Below are 15,884 nucleotides of genomic sequence, written 5' to 3'. Positions count from 1 at the left end.
TTAAATTGTTTTTTGTTTGGCATGAGGGGGTGTTTGGATTGGCCGAGCTACATTCCGGTTTGTAACTACACTAAACGTCAGTGCACCAAGAAACTTAGAGCGTCTCAAAGATGAGAGCCTGAACGAGGCAGGTGACCTTAAAAAGCCACTAAGTTCAATCCCTTTATAAATGAACTCAGAAAATAAAGAGCCTTTCCCAGTATTAGCCATTAAGTTCGTGGCAAGGTCGAGTGTAGAACCGTGGGTTTCTGACTTCTAAACTAATGCTTCCCTCCACTTTCCAAGGGGAAAAAAAAAAAATCCTCAACGCTTAGGTCTCCTAAGCAACAAGTGGAAGGTGGAAAGGCCGGTGTTCCCGAGAATAAGAAGGACACATGGAGTTTGGAAAGGGGGTCCGTAGAGGGTTCACTTGTAGTAGCAGCCCTAACATGGAATCCCGGTGTTCCCTGCTCCACGTAACATAACCACAGCCGCAATGGCCAGTCCCTTTCTCCAACCAGCCTGTGAAGGGTCTGGGGCCCTTCAGCCACCTTCAGCCAGTATCTGGACCTTCCGTAGGCAACAATCCCAATAGAATCTAGTAGCCAAGGCGAACTCTGTGCCTCTGGCAGGCAGAACCCTGGGCACTTAGGGAGATGCGAAAGGGCAGGGGGAACAAGGGAAGATCAGAGAAGGGAGGGGAAGAGTAACAGTTACAAAAGTGAACTAAGATTTTCATCCAAATTCTGAAGAACCAGGAGATGTGAACACAGACCCTTCTGCATAGCGCATGTCACATTCAGCGCACATAAGAGTCCCCTGGGAATGCTACTATGCAGATTCCGATGCAGTAGCCTGGGTGGGGCTCAAGAGTATTTCTAACAAGCTCCTAGGTGTTGGCGAAGCTGCTGGCCCATGGACCACACTTCAAGTAGCACGGAGTTAGGAAAAACAGGAGTGGGAGGGGAAAGAATCTAACTGTAGGCCTTTCCTTTTGCTTTCACCGACCTTCTCTTGCACCCCCAAAGTAACGCCTCAAAACTCTGTAGTAAAGAGCCCTGTCTAAGCGGCCGGACACCACATTAACCGTATGCTGGTTTTGTTTCTCTCTCCCTGCCCCAGCCCTTCCCGCCTGCACAGCTCCCATACTCGCCTGCCGCCCCGAAGCTGCTCGGCCTCCTTTATAGCCCGCTTTCCAGTCTCACAAGGTTCTTCTCTCACCTTCTCCGGCGACCCCCTCCCGAAGCTCCCCGGAGGCGCCCGAACTTCTCCCCGCTGCTTCCCGCCCTGCCGGCCGGCCGGCTCTCGCGGGGGCACGAGGAGCTGCCAGGCCGCCTCTCGCTCCTGCTCGGGGCAGCGCTGGCACTGCCCGGCCGACCCTCGGGGGGTCGTCCGCTGAGGCCCGCCCGTCCGGTCGGCAAGCCCAGGGAAGACGCCACCGCTGGGCAGAGCTCGCCCATGCCGGTGAGTATCGTGGTCTCCATTACGCCCCACACCCAGCCTCCCCAGGACACCAGCCTCTCCCGATTCTTCCTAACCCCGACTGACCCGCTCCGCCCGGGCCAGCAGCGGGGAAAGGCGGCAAGGTCGGTTAGGCCGGGACAAGGCTGGGCAAGTCATAGGACGGGACACTGGAGGCTCCCGGGACACCGCCCCTCCTCGCGGGAAGACACTCCAAGCTACTTTTTCCTGGGCCATTTCCTTTCCAGGGTCCAAGAAAACGGGAGGGAGCCCTCGCTCTTCCCTTTCAAACTGCCTTTCAAACTCCCGGCGTGTCGCTCTCCTCCCCCTACTCCGAGCCTCCCCCAGACGCGCCTCCGCCGGCTCCCCGCGCTCGCTCTCCCACTCCCCTGCCCTCTCGGCAGGCAAGGGAGGAAATGACGTGATGTTATTTTTGTGTCAGGTCAGTTTCCAGCTTCAGCTTAGCCCTCCGGGCTCCAGGGAACTACCCCCGCGGCCCCACCGGGTCCCACTCTCGAGGGGACGCTGCGGGCTACGGGGACACGCGGTGTTGCGAGTCTGGAGAGCTGGGCAGCTTGGTTCCCCCTCCCGCTGCCCCCTGGTCTACTCCTCTTCCCGGACTCGGGAGTCCCTGGAGAAGGGGACGCGGAGGGCGACTGCCGAGGGTCTCAGCGGGAGCCGAGTCAGGGGTTAGTTCCTCCCCTTATCCCCCGCTCGTTTGCCGAGTGGGGCCTCCGCGCTCTGGCTAGCTGGGAGGCGGCGAGGGCCGCTTTCCAGGGCGGGAAGACCGGAGGCCGAGGCTGCGCCGGGGAGGGGCGGGAACAGAGCTCCGAGAGGTGCCCCGGGCCGCGGAGAAGGTAGGGGGCTGCCCTCTGTAGGCGGGCAGTCCACAGACGCAAAGCTCTGGGGACCAAGCACCCGCTCCGCGCCAGCCGCCCAACCCCGCTCCTCCCTCCCGCTCCCTTCATTCACAAGGTCCGAGCACGCAGTCCAGCACACTCGAGTCTCGCTCTGCCCCCGCGCGCCGAGGGGAGGCGATGACACAGAGGGCTTCGAGGACGCCCTCCACGCGCGCCTGGCTTCGTATCCACACTCCTGGGACTTGCTAATCCAGGGCTGGAGCAGTGAGGCTGCGGCCGGGGTGGAGGTCGCGCGCTGCTTGGGACCTCGGGGATACCCCTAGCGCCCGCCGCGGTGGAGTGCGCCGCCGCTGGAGGGAGGCGAGACGTGGGATTGCCCGGCCGGGTAAAGGGAGTGAGGGGGCGGGGAGGAGGCAGAGCAAGGGGAGGAAGAGGCCGGGAGAAAAGGGCTACAGCAAAGATCGAGAGCCGGAGAAAGGGGAAAGGCGCCCGGAGCAATCGCAGACGTAGAGAGGGCAGCCCTCGGCGCTGCAATAGAAAGAAGGCACCCGCCGGACGCATGCGCACGGCGGACGGAGGCGAGCCGGCAGGGGCTTCCCCTCCGGCTGGCGGGGTGGACAGTGGGCTCGTGAGTATCCTGGTTGCTCGACCTCTCTTTCTTCCTCTCGGGCTCTCCCTGAGGCTTCGTGCTGGAAAGTGGCCGAGGCTAGGAGGGGCGCGCAGCGCGTCCGGACCTCGGGGTGTCGCCGTTGCTGCTGGGCGGGAGCGGGTGCGAGTCGGGGGTTACTGCCGGTAGCTTTAGTGCGTGTTTGGGGGAGTGTGGCTGCGGGTGCGTCTGTGTCCGAAGAGGGCCTTCGCGCCACCAGGATCAGTATGTCCCGGGCCTGCCAGGGCGTCCGCGATTCCACCTCTGCGGCCTCGGGTCGGTGACTTGGTGGAGAACGCAGAAGTCTAGACTTTAGACCCTAGAAATCGCACTGATCACCCGAAGCGTATTTTGGAAAGTCCAGGCGGGTGGAAGCGTCGGCGTTCTCACCGTGTAGGGAGAGGATAAGGAAGGGGCCAGGCGCCCGGGGCGGGTGGTTTGAGCACCGCTGGGAAGGGAAAGGAGACAGAGCCTCCTGGAATCAGAGCGCCTGCTTTTAGGAGAAGTGCAACCAGGGCAGGGGCACCGAGGGGCAGGGTGAGGAAGTGGGCGCCCGGCGCATGGACCCCAGAGGACCAACTAGGTGTGGGCGTTCACTCGGAGCCTCTGTTCATGCTCTTGAAAACCGAATGAACAGAGAAGTGCCCTCCACCCTTCGCCTGCGCCAAGGCAGTTAACGTGCAGGCGCCGCCGGGATTTTCCTGGAACAAATCCGGGCACTTGATCTTCCGCACCCTCGGAGCTGCCCTGGGAAGTCGGAACAAGTCTGGGCGCCCGGACTGCGGACTGGAAAGCAGGGAGCGGAGGGCGGGAGACTGGGGGCGGGAGGTGGGGGTGCGGGCTGCTGCTGGGGACCGAGGTGGGCGTTGGAGGGGAGGGTCTGTGTGCGCGGGTATCCTCCAGCGTTGGGGGAGCGGACAGGCCAGGGGCCTCTAGGGAAGCGGCGCTCCGGGACAGGGGTGGCTTTCCCGTCTCTGTGTGCGCCGCGATCCCCCCACCCAGCTCTGGCGGAGGAATGGGTGGGGGAGGAGCCCTGAGAGATGCAACTAGCTAACAGTGGGGTGGGCGTTTTGGGGAAAGGTTTGCGTGCGCTGCGGCCCTCCGGCTGCTAGAGAAGTGGGCGAGAGAGAGTGGGCGCCGGGAGGGGGTCTATAGGCGCCACGACCTCTCCCACCTCCCTCCACGCTTGTGGGGGAGTGAGTGGGGAAGGGGCATTGGGAGAGGCGGCGCGCCGACACTGAGTTGCAATGTGAGCTTCCCGGACTTGACAGCATCAAAGGAAAACCCTGGCGAGCAGCCAGGGCCAGCGAGCGACCCCAGCAGCAGGGACGAGGCGGTGCAGAGCGCTCGCGGACAGGCTAGGGGGATCCCTGGGGAGCAGCTGCTGCTCATGGACCACCGGCGATGCACGGGGTGGAGAAGTGAACGTGGTCGACAGGATTTCTATCCGGAAGGTGGACAGCGCTACAGGGGAATCTCCTCGATTCCTGTCCGTCTCATAATTTGGCAAAAGCTCGCGCCACTGCCCTCGACCTGGGCGACAGAGCGAGACTCCATCTCAAAAAAAAAAAAAAAAAAAAAATTAGCAAAAGCCTGTCGCTCTTTGTCGACCTCCCCACATTCCCCAGTCACCTGGCTGGGGTTCGTTGGTATCAAAACCCCAGCCTTGGTGCCCTCGGTGTCGGTAGGACCCTCGCCCACTGGCTGGCGGAATCAGGCACCTGCACGCGGGCTCCTCATTGCCCTGGCGCGTGGGGAGCAAGGGGCTTCTGCATCAGTCTCCATCCACCCTGCTTGGGACACAGGTGGCAGGGCCCTGGAGTGGCTTGGCTTCATTTCACTCCTAGTGCCTCCACACCGTGGAATTGACTAAACAAATGTTCAAGTTCGCAAAACGGTCTGACTTCCTCCCCAAACTTGACAAGGACATTTCTAGTGAAATTACTCTCTAAGTTTTTTTGGCACAACCACAGTTTGCAATTTACTGTTTTAAAATATTTTTTTCCTCAAAACCTCATTTTCTATTGGGTCTCATCCTGTTTATCTTCTGTTCATTAAGTGACATCTTTCTTTTTTTCTTTGAGACTCAGTTTCGATCTTGTTGCCCAGGCTGGAGTGCAATGGTGCGATCTCGGCTCACTGCAACCTCTGTCTCCTGGGTTCAAGCGATTCTCCTGCCTCAGCCTCCCGAGTAGCTGGGGCTGGGATTACAGGCAAGCGCCACCACTCCTGGCTAATTTTTTGTATTTAGTAGAGACGGGGTTTCTCCATGTTGGTCAGGCTGCTCTCGAACTCCCGACCTCAGGTGATCCACCTGCCTCGGCCTCACAAAGTGCTGGGATTACAGGAGTGAGCCACCGCCATAAGTGACATCTTTTTTTTTTTTTTAATCACGTATTAGTAACGCATATGAGAGGCAATGTCGCCAAACCAGTGAGAGTCTTGAGCTCTGTAACCGGGTTCAGATCCCAACCTAACTGCATAACCTTGGACTAGTTACTTATCCTCTCTGGGCGTTAGTTTTATCATCTGTGAAATGGGGATAATAAGAGTACCTACCTCGGCCGGGCGTGGTGGCTCACTCCTGTAATCCCAGCACTTTGAGAGAACGAGGCAGGGGGATTACCTGAGATCAGGAGTTCGAGACCAGCCTGGCCAACGTGGTGAAACCCCGTCTCTACTAAAAATACAAAAAATTAGCTGGGTGTTGTTGCTGGCACCTGTAATCTCAGCTACTCTGGAGGCTGAGGCAGGAGAATTGCTTGAACCCGGGAGGCAGAGGTTGTAGTGAGCCAAGATGGAGCCACTGCACTCCAGCCTGGGCAACAAGAGCAAAACTCCGTCTCAAAAAAAAAAAAAAAAAAAAAGAGTACCTACCTAACGGGCTAGCTGACAGCATTTAGTAAATTAATAACATAGAGCTCTTATAACAGGATGGCACATACCAAGCAAAAGCTGTTATTACTATTATTATATTGAGGCTAAATTGGCTAGACTTCAAACTATAAATAAGATCAGTAACAGAATGCATATTTTTGTATACTATAAAGAGTATGCATAATGAAACACATGTCCATCATCAAAATTAGAAAAACAGTCTTTTTTTTTTTTTTTTTTTTTTTTTTTTGAGACTGTGTCTCACTCTCTCACCCAGGCTGGAGTGCAGTGGCACAACTGAGGCCCACTGCACCCTTGAACTCCCAGATTCAAGGGATCCTCCCACCTCAGCCTCAGGAGTAGCTGAGACTTAAGGTACCTGCCACTGCACCTGGTTAATTTTTTAATTTTTATAGAGACAGGATCTCACTGTGTTGCCAGGGCTGATGAACAGCCAGTTTAAGATAATCTGAAAATGTACCTTAGGAGCTTGAAGTGCTAACTTGTTTGAGATCACTGTAAATGTTTTAGCTGAAACATCCCTTATATCAGAAATACAGAAAGATGAAAATCAGGTTACTTATTCTACCTCCTTCGTTTTATGGATGAGAAAACATTCAGAGAGGTTAAGGGTCTGGGCCAGAGATCTCCAGCTAATTAGGGGCCAAAATAGAATGAGGACTTCTGACTCATTCCCCTGGGCTCTTACACACCACACTGCTGATTTCCTGTTTACTACGGATTAATGAACTGTTAACAGATAGAAAGTATAAATAAGGAAAAAGTGTACAAGCATGTGCTATCTCTAGCACCAAGAAGGACTAGGCAGTCATGTCATGGCTACTGTTGTCCCACAGCTTTATCTTGGTCCCTCACATTATAAGACATGACCACATGACTCGCCTCAGGTAAGGTAAGGTTACAGATCAAGCTATTGTCAGAGCCAGCATTAGCATTTTAGGCCCCACTTGGGTATACATTTGATTGCAAATTCTGTTAATCTCTTGTAGCAGTTTTAGAAATCATCTTTGAGCTTTTCTTGAACTCTTTTTTTTTTTTTTTTTTTTTTTTGAGACGGAGTCTTGCTCTGTCACCCAGGCTGGAGTGCAGTGGCCGGATCTCAGCTCACTGCAAGCTCCTCCTCTCGGGTTCACGCCATTCTCCTGCCTCAGCCTCCCGAGTAGCTGGGACTACAGGCACCCGCCACTTCACCCGGCTAGTTTTTTGTATTTTTTAGTAGAGATGGGGTTTCACTGTATTAGCCAGGATGGTCTCGATCTCCTGACCTCATGATCTGCCCGTCTCGGCCTCCCAAAGTGCTGGGATTACAGGCTTGAGCCACCGCGCCCGGCTTGAATTCTTAAAATACCCTTCCAGCTGGCTTTGAAGGTCTTTCCTATAACAAAGCCTTTTAGAAAAGGCCTTCAGAATTACACAGAAGATTTTTTTATTCTAGATTTTATGGAGTAGCAACAGTAAAAGAGAAAAGCTTTCTTATTTTAATGCAGTAGCCTGTAACTGGTTTCATTCCAGGCACTTGAGTATCAATTCCTGAAATCCTACTGTTCTTTTATTTCTGCATGTGGCCATCTAACCACATTCACCTTCCATGGACAGATGCAGATGGTGGCTTAAAGGTTCAGCCCTCATATTAACAGTTTAAGAATTATACAGCAGAGACTTTCTAGTGAACATCTGGTCTTACAAAGTTATTTATAGTGATGGTGTGTCTTCCAGGGAAGGTTCTTCGAGGAATTATGCCTTCATCCTTGAAAAAGGAAACCATGGTTTTCTCCAGTGTGTGAACTGGATACTATCTTATTTTTTTTTTTTTTTTTTTTTTTTTGACCCCAAGAAACCTCTTGCATGAATACCCTACTCTTGACTTTGCATCTTGGGATACTTACTACATGTTCTTAGACAGAAGGACAGGGCATTTAAGAGGGAGTGACTTTCTAGCATGCTCCCAAGCCAGTTTGGCAGAACTTAGTTTTGAAATCACATGTGTCAAGTCAGGTCCCAATATGATTATAATGTGTATCACTGTCCAATTGGGAATATTTCAGATTGGTTTTCAGTGCAACACCAGGTGACTCACAATGTGAGCTTCTATTCAAACAAGTACAGTGTCAGTCAGCAACTAATAGGGCTCACTGTGAGTCAGAGCTTAGCATTTAGTACAATAAGTGTGAGTCACTGACTACCCGGCACCATCTGAGATGGTCCCTGAATGTTACTTTGCGCAGCTAGCTCAAGAGTTAAGGTGATGCTGCTTGGAGTGAGTCAGTTTGTAGTACAATTGAATGGGCTCTTGGAGAGGCCATTCACAATCAAGTTTGATGTGGCTGAGTGCTCAAAGTAATATTACGTGATTATAAATTCATGGAGTAGATTACCTTGATTCTAATCCAGCTGATTAGAGTCTAGCTATTTGCACGGGGAATCACTTGCGAAATATGAGTAATATGCTCTGTTGCCCAGCAGTGATATTTTACATGAGTTATTTCAATAGTTATTAAAGCCAGTTGACCTTTCTGATTTGGGAATGCTCAATTTCTAGTTAAGCATGTATTTTATTCTAAAGTGTAAAATCCTTTTCATATGAGCATTTGAGTTTTAGGCAAAGGCATCTCATGCAAAGTTATCTGATAGCTTGGCTTCCTGAGGTGCTGGGTTGTACAATGTGCACCTCCGTCCAACAGTGAAGTAGTAGAGAACACCCTGCTATCTGGTTTGTCTACATTTGGGCCCCTCTGAAGCTGACTGAATTGTGGTTGCTCAAGGCTAGAGCGCAAGTTTGTACTGCTGCTCTTAGACACCAGGCACTTTAACCCTTTTAGGGCTGAATAGCTAGAACCAACACTTATACAGCTGTTGGATTTTTGCAACCATGGAAAGAATTATGCAACCTACTTCTTACCTCACCTGTATAATGGACTTTTATGTCTCAGGGTGGAGTGATAATGAGATTTAAGGGACTATTAGATTTCTTTCTTTCTTTTTCTCTTTCTTTCTTTCTTTCTTCCTTCCTTCCTTCCTTCTTTCTTCCTTTCTTTTTTCTTTCTTTCTTTTCTTTTTTTTTTTGTTCAGGTCTTTTATTAACTAATACACAATTACTTGTCCTCTGGTTTGTTGAAGCAATAAATCAGACAACATTAGCCACAATAATGCCTGTGAAAGTGGCTGGCCATAAAAACTCCAGCACCACATTCATCTGAAAGGCACTCCCAATGAAGGCCACTAATTCTGGCATTTTCATCCACCTTATAGTATTTCAGGACACCCACTTCACCTTCTTTCTCTTATGCTTATTCCTGGGAGTTGGATAAGATTTCTTCCTATTTTTGGCACTACCATGAAGTCTCAGCACAAGATAAAAAGAGTAGATTCTTTTTGAATGTTGTAGTCAGAGAAAGTATGTCCATATTCCAGTTACTTGCCAGCTTCCAGTCGCTTGTCTTTGCTGATCAGGAGGAATTCCTTCCTTATCCTGGATATTGGCCTTTACATTTTTCGGTTGTATCCGAGGGTTCAACCTCGAGGGTGATGATCTTCCCTGTAAGGATATTTGCAAAAATCTGCATTTTGGTAGATGCTCCATCTGAGGTTGAGGGAAATGAAGAGATGGGTTAGACTATAGACACAGGAGAGGGTGCTGGCCAGAGAGCAGTCCAAGAGCACGCCCATAGATTTCTTAATTTGTATAAAAGTCGTGTTGATAATTAGTGACAGGAAGTCATTATCCATAGAACTCAGATTAGACTACTGTTAAAAAGTACATGTGGCCAGGCGTGGTGGCTCACGCCTGTAATTGCCACACTTTAGTAGGCCAAGGCGGGTGGATCACTTGAGCCCAGGAGTTCCAGACCAGCCTGGGCAACACAGTGAAACCCCATCTCTTAAAAAAATGCAAAAAATTAGCTGGGTGTGGTGGTGCACACCTGTAGTCCCAGCTACTTGGGAGACTGAGGCCGGAGGATCACCTGAGCCTGGGGACGCTGAGGTTGCAATGGGCCATGATCTTGCCTCTGCTCTCCAGCCTGGGCAACAGAGTGAGACCCTGACTTAAAAAAAAAAAAAAAAAGTACATGTATATTTTTCTCTGTTCATCTTTTGATGACTCTAAAAGAATCTTACATGTATGGGGTCTTCCATATACATTCATTTTGTTTTTACAAGTATTTATTTCTAGTGATTACCCAGATATAGTTCATATATCTCCTGCTATAAAGAAAGATATATCTATTTCTTTGCATTTAAGGGGGACTTTACATAAAAAATTTAATTCTTCCTGACTTAATATAATCCCGGCAAATTTCGGTTGTTAGGACTCTTTAATGAATTAGAGTATTTCTAAAACTGAAACAACGTTTTTCTGTGTTTATTAGGTTTCAGTGATGAGCTATTTGGTATTTTTGTGAGGTTTATGACAGCTTTTAACTTCATTTACTTGAGTTATAACTTATAGTAAAGTTTACACATCTTAAGAGTAGAACTTAGTAAACTTCATGTAAGTGTACCCCCACAGAACCACCATTTAGATCAGGGTTTCTCACCTCAGCACTGTGGAGATTTGGGGTTGAATAACTCCTTATTGAAGGGAGTTATTGAATGGAATAACTCCATTGCACTGTAGGATGTTTAGCAGCATCCCTGATCTCCACCCACTGGATGATCCAGTAGCACCTTTCCCTGGATGCCATGACCAAAAATGTCTAGACATTGCCAAGTGTCCCCTGGGGCCAAAATCACTCACCACATCTCTAGATGAAGATACAGGATATTTTCAGCACCCCATGCTCTCCTGAAGAGCCCATCTCGCTTCCTCCCATTCAGGACTCTCACAGGTAACCACTTTTACAACTTCCTTTAAACTGCCTGCTTTTTAAAGTTCATATGGAATTCAACAGTGTATAATAAATTTTGCATCTGGTTCTTTAGCTCAGCATTATGTTTTTGAGATTCATTTGTTGTTGTATGTATTGTTATTTTTTAATGCTGTGCAGCATTCCTTTGTATGAACACACCACAATGTATTTATCCATTCCACTACTGAAGAAATTTTAGTTGTTTCCAGTGTGGAGCTATTATTAATAATGCTAATATTAACATTCTCATTCATGTCTTTTGATGAACTTTTTTCCTTTGAGTATATGCCCAGGATAAAAATTGTTGGGTAATAAGTCCAGTGTATGTTTAGCTTTAGTAGATATTGCAAAACTGTTTCATAGTCCAAATCAGTTTACATCCATCCCCACCAGCAAAGTGTGTATTGCTTCACATCTTCACCAGTACTTAGTATTGTTTGCCCACTTAACTTTAGTCATTCTGGTGGCTGTGTAGTAGTATCTCATTGTGGTTTTAATTTGTATTTCCCTGGCTACTAATGGTGTTAAGCATCTTCCTATATGTTTTTGGGTCAAGTCATTTGTAAATTTTCTATTTAAAATGCCTCCACAAGCCTTTGGCCCATTTTTCTTTTTCTTTCTTTCTCTGTTTTTTTTTTTTTTTTTTTTTTTTTTTTGAGACAGGGTCTCACTCTGTTGCCCAGGCTGGAATGCAATGGCACAATTAGCTGTGAAGCTGAGACTATAGGTGTGCACCTCCACACTCAGCTAAAGTTTTTTATTTTGGCTAGGGAGAGGGAGTAGAGATGGGGTTTCACCATGTTGCCCAGGCTGGTCTTGAACTTCTGTTTGGCCCATTTTTCTATTGTGCCATTGATCTTTTATTATTGTTATTATTGATCTGTCAGAGTTCTTTATATATTCTGGATACAGGCCATCTGTCAAAACTCTGTGTGTGTGTGTGTGTGTGTGTGTGTGTGTGCGCGCGCGCGTGCGCGCGCACTGCAAATCTCTTCTTCCAGTCTGGCCTGCCATTACACTCTCATTCCATTATCTTTTGACTTTCATAGTTTCTGTTGGAAAGTTATGCTTCTTTGAAGGTAGCATGTTTTTATCCTCTGGCTAAAGTTTTTCTCTTGTTTTTCACATACCACAGTGAATATAATGTGCCTATATGTGGTTTTCACTTTATTTTTTCTGCTTTGGGTTAACTGAGCTTCTTGTATCTGTGGATTGACGTCTTTCATCAACTTAGGAAAATTTTCACTCAGTGTCTCTTCAAATATGGCTTCATCTGGTTTTCTTTCTTTCTCTCCTGCTTCTGGGACCTTTCAAATCATACATATGTTAGACTTTTTCCTTCATGTCTCTTATTGTCTGATCTGTTTTGTTCATTTCTCATCTCTCTCTGCTTCAATTTGAATATTTTCTGTTGACCAGTGTTTTAGTTAATTAAGCTATCTTCCTCTGTGTCTAAGTCTTTTGTCAAACCATCTAGTGAGTTGTTAATTTCAGAACTTGTTTTCTTCTAAATGTAGTATGCTAATTTGATTCATTTTAATACATTTAAATTATCTGATGACATTTCCCATCTTTTCATCAGTTTAGTCCATCTAATTCTTATCTACTAAATCCAATGAGATCATCTGTGTGCCTGTATCTATTTTTTATTCATCACATTTTTATCTCTCTTCACAGATCTAGTAATTTTTATTATATGTAGACATTGCATATAAAGAAACTGTGTAGCCAGGTGCGGTGGCTCAAGCCTGTAATCCCAGCACTTTGGGAGGCCGAGACGGGTGGATCACAAGGTCGGGAGATCGAGACCATCCTGGCTAACACGGTGAAACCCCGTCTCTACTAAAAAATACAAAAAACTAGCCGGGCGAGGTGGCGGGTGCCTGTAGTCCCAGCTATTCCGGAGGCTGAGGCAGGAGAATGGCGTGAACCCGGGAGGCGGAGCTTGCAGTGAGCTGAGATCCGGCCACTGTACTCCAGCCTGGGCGACAGAGCGAGACTCCGTCTCAAAAAAAAAAAAAAAAAAAAAAGAAACTGTTTAGGTTCTGGTAATTTCTTCCACCAGCAAGGATGGAATCTCCCTTGGAGGGATTTCCTGTCTAAGGATGAAGGACTAAAGGGCTGATCACTTCAGGCCAGCAGATATTAGAATGGGTCAGATCTGGTTACAGTTTTGAGGTTTTTTTGTTTGTGTTGACATGGAATCCCCTTCTGTCACCCCCAGGATGGAGTACATTGGCACCATTATAACCTAGAACTCCTGGGCTCAAGCAGTCCTCCCACTTCAGCCTCCTGAGTAGCTGGGATTACAGTCACATGCCAATTCACCTGTGCATTTTTAAAAAATGTTTGGTAGAGATGGGGTCTGGCTATGTTACCCAGGCTGGTGGCTGCAGTTTTAATAAGATTTAGCTAACCCCCGGTTCTTTCTTGTTCCTTGAGAATTTTCTCCTGGGTTCCAGAATGAAAGCCTGGTGGACTTCCATCTCCTTGGTCTCAAAAGAATGGAAGACTCAGTCTTGCCTTCAGATTTTAAGTTTGTTCTTTGCCTCCACCTTCCCCATATGTCTTCCACATTTGATAAATGTCTTGTAGGACCCAGCCATGTGTTTGAGGAATGTCTTGTTACTGAAGGGAACTTGTCCTCCCGCATGAGAAAAGAGTCCGTTTATATCCTCAGCTTGTGCTAATGGTCAGCAAAAGCCCTCAGAAAAAAAAAACAGCTAGTGACAGACTACTCAGCTTGGAAGAGCTCTCTCACTCAGAAATTTTAGTTTATGTAATCTTTTTGCTTTCACAGTTCTCTGATGACTTTAGAAATGTAATTTCACTTATTTATCTGAGTTTTTTAATTGTTGCATAACAATAGTGATTTGGGCTGGGCGTGGTGGCTCACGCCTGTAATCCCAGCACTTTGGGAGGCCAAGGTGGGCAAATCATTTGAGGTCAGGATTTCGAGACCAGCCTGGCCAACATAGCAAAACCCCATCTCTACTAAAAATACAAAAAAATTAGCTGGGTGTGGTGGCGTGTGCCTGTAGTCCCAGCTACTCAGGAAGCTGAGGCAGGAGAATTGCTTGAACCCGGTAGGCAGAGATTGCAGTGAGCCAAGATCACGCTTCTGCACTCCAGCCTGCGTGACAGAGCAGGACTCTGTCTGAAAAATAAGTGATCTGCCTTGACTTATTGACATTTTTCTTGAATTAATTTTCTGTTGATTGCATTGTTATCTTTCTTTTATATCATTTGTTTCCAGTGTAATTCAGAAAATGTGTATTTTAAAATTCACCATTTGTGTGTGTAAAATGTAATACATGCTTTGTCAGTTTGAAAACATTGGAAAGAAAAGAAGTATGTTATAATTTTGCAACTCTTTGTGCTTCAGATTGCAGTTGTGTAATGTAAAAAGCATGAGCGTTGGAATGAAAGAGAACTGGGCTCAAATTTTGACTTTGATCATTAGTTTTGTGAGCCTCTGAATCTGAATAGCAGTGGTAAGAATACTTGCTTTAACATAATACATGTACAGCAGAGAGTTCAAGAGAGTATCAGTAAGTGGTACCTCTTACCAATATTCTTCTAATATTTATCATTATTTTAAGCTCTTGACCATGGATAATTTGATTTTAAACATTTATATTTTGATATATTTCTATTTGGTACAGTTTCTAAAATTTTCACCATTTGAACAATGTTCTTTTTAAAAAAACTTAATATAAAAGACCTGTACCATGACTTAATATCCAGGAAAAATTTTAGTGATATGTTTATGAATTCATATTTGGCCTAATCTTTGTCACTTATAGACCCCCCCAAAAATGACCTCCTGAAACTGAAGAATTTAGATAAAATTTAGTTGCAGAAAGAATTGCATTCAGAATAGTCACTCGCAGTAAAATCCACATATAACTACTTCATGTTATATCTAGTAGGGCTTATTATAAGATATAGGCAATAAGAAAACAATATTAAAAAATAATAAGAAAAGGCTAACACTATTTTCTGGAAAGAACAGCTGGTTGACCTTTGCAGAGGAGAGTCTATGTGGGGACTGTAATTTTAACATTATCTCCATGAATGATTTAAATATAATTAATTTTCATATTAGATTTCCTGTTGCCATTGTTGCTCTTTTATTTTGACTATGGCATTTGCTTCCTGAAGAAAAAATACTATACTAATATATAGAAATAGTCAGATTCTACTCTAAAGCTGGGATGGAAATGGTAAACCTGGAGGTGGAGTAGCAGGACCCTCCTGACCTGGGCCAGAAGGATAGCACTGATGTGTGCATCCCCAAGGCCTTGGACTTACGTCAGTCTCACCTGTCATCTCACTCTTACTGTCTCAGCCTTTAGTTCCTTAGTGTGATGACAGCCAGCTTCAATGACAGCCAGCTTCACTGCTCTGACCTCCGTATTCCGAGAAGGACTGCTCTTCTTACCATTTGTGGGCAGATTTAAGTCAAGGCACAAGAGTGAGGGACTCTAGTTATGCAACAACCTGAAATTTGTCAAATTCCCACTAGAGCTAAACACATACATCACCTTCGGCCCCTTGAGTGATTGCCTAGGCTGTCCTGTTCTTTTGGCAAAATGAAATACTTATTAACAAAAACACCAGAACATCATAACCAGACCACGTAGAATAAATTTGACTTAAAGGAGGAAAGAGTACTAAGAAGTATAAAAAGGATAAAATTATGCAAAATCTAGTAAAGCGAAAAACTCACCCCCCGAACATGTTAAACAAATGTCATAAACTAAACAAAAGGCTTTATTTCTTTTTTTTTTTTTTTTTTGAGATGGAGTCTCGCCGTGTCTCCCAAGCTGGAGTGCAGTGGCACGATCTCAGCTCACTGCAAGCTCCACCTCCCAGGTTCACGCCATTCTCCTGCCTCAGCCTCCCGAGTAGCTGGGACTACAGGTGCCCACCACAACGCCCGGCTAATTTTTTGTATTTTTAGTAGAGACAGGGTTTCACTGTGTTAGCCAGGATGGTCTCTATCTCCTGACCTTGTGATCCACCCGCCTCGGCCTCCCAAAGTGCTGGGATTACAGGTGTGAGCCACCACGCCCGGCCCAAAAGGCTTTATTTCTTTTCTTTATCTTCCAGTGATCTGTATTCAAAATCATGAGGGCATTTATGAAAACTATAAATACTAATTTAGATAGAGAAAACATTTGTTAAAAT

The 15,884-nt window shown here is 47.0% G+C and overlaps 1 protein-coding gene and 1 pseudogene across 5 annotated transcripts in view; one reads left to right on the top strand and one right to left on the bottom strand.

Annotated features, from left to right (window-relative positions):
- The window catches only part of LOC105482299 (regulator of G protein signaling 20), a 108,787-nt gene that overhangs the window by 27,689 nt on the left and 65,214 nt on the right, over nt 1–15,884 (top strand). Inside the window, exons 1-2 of one of the 5 annotated variants that reach the window (XM_071068244.1) lie at nt 855–959; nt 1,102–1,443. In XM_071068244.1, the coding sequence (XP_070924345.1) occupies nt 1,438–1,443 (6 nt within the window). In that variant the 5' untranslated portion in view covers nt 855–959; nt 1,102–1,437. Of the gene's footprint in view, nt 1–854; nt 960–1,101; nt 1,444–1,496; nt 1,883–2,358; nt 2,686–2,715; nt 2,929–15,884 lie in introns of those variants that run through there. The other 4 variants (XM_011742327.3, XM_011742324.3, XM_071068245.1 and 1 more) reach the window with 4 other exon arrangements.
- Nucleotides 8,937–9,468, bottom strand: LOC139355840 (ubiquitin-ribosomal protein eS31 fusion protein-like; annotated as a pseudogene).

The sequence above is a fragment of the Macaca nemestrina genome, chromosome 8 (assembly GCF_043159975.1).
Source record: "Macaca nemestrina isolate mMacNem1 chromosome 8, mMacNem.hap1, whole genome shotgun sequence".
Taxonomy (NCBI): domain Eukaryota; kingdom Metazoa; phylum Chordata; class Mammalia; order Primates; family Cercopithecidae; genus Macaca; species Macaca nemestrina.
Note: the sequence above shows the minus strand (reverse complement) of the source record. Positions and strands in the feature narration are given on the sequence as shown.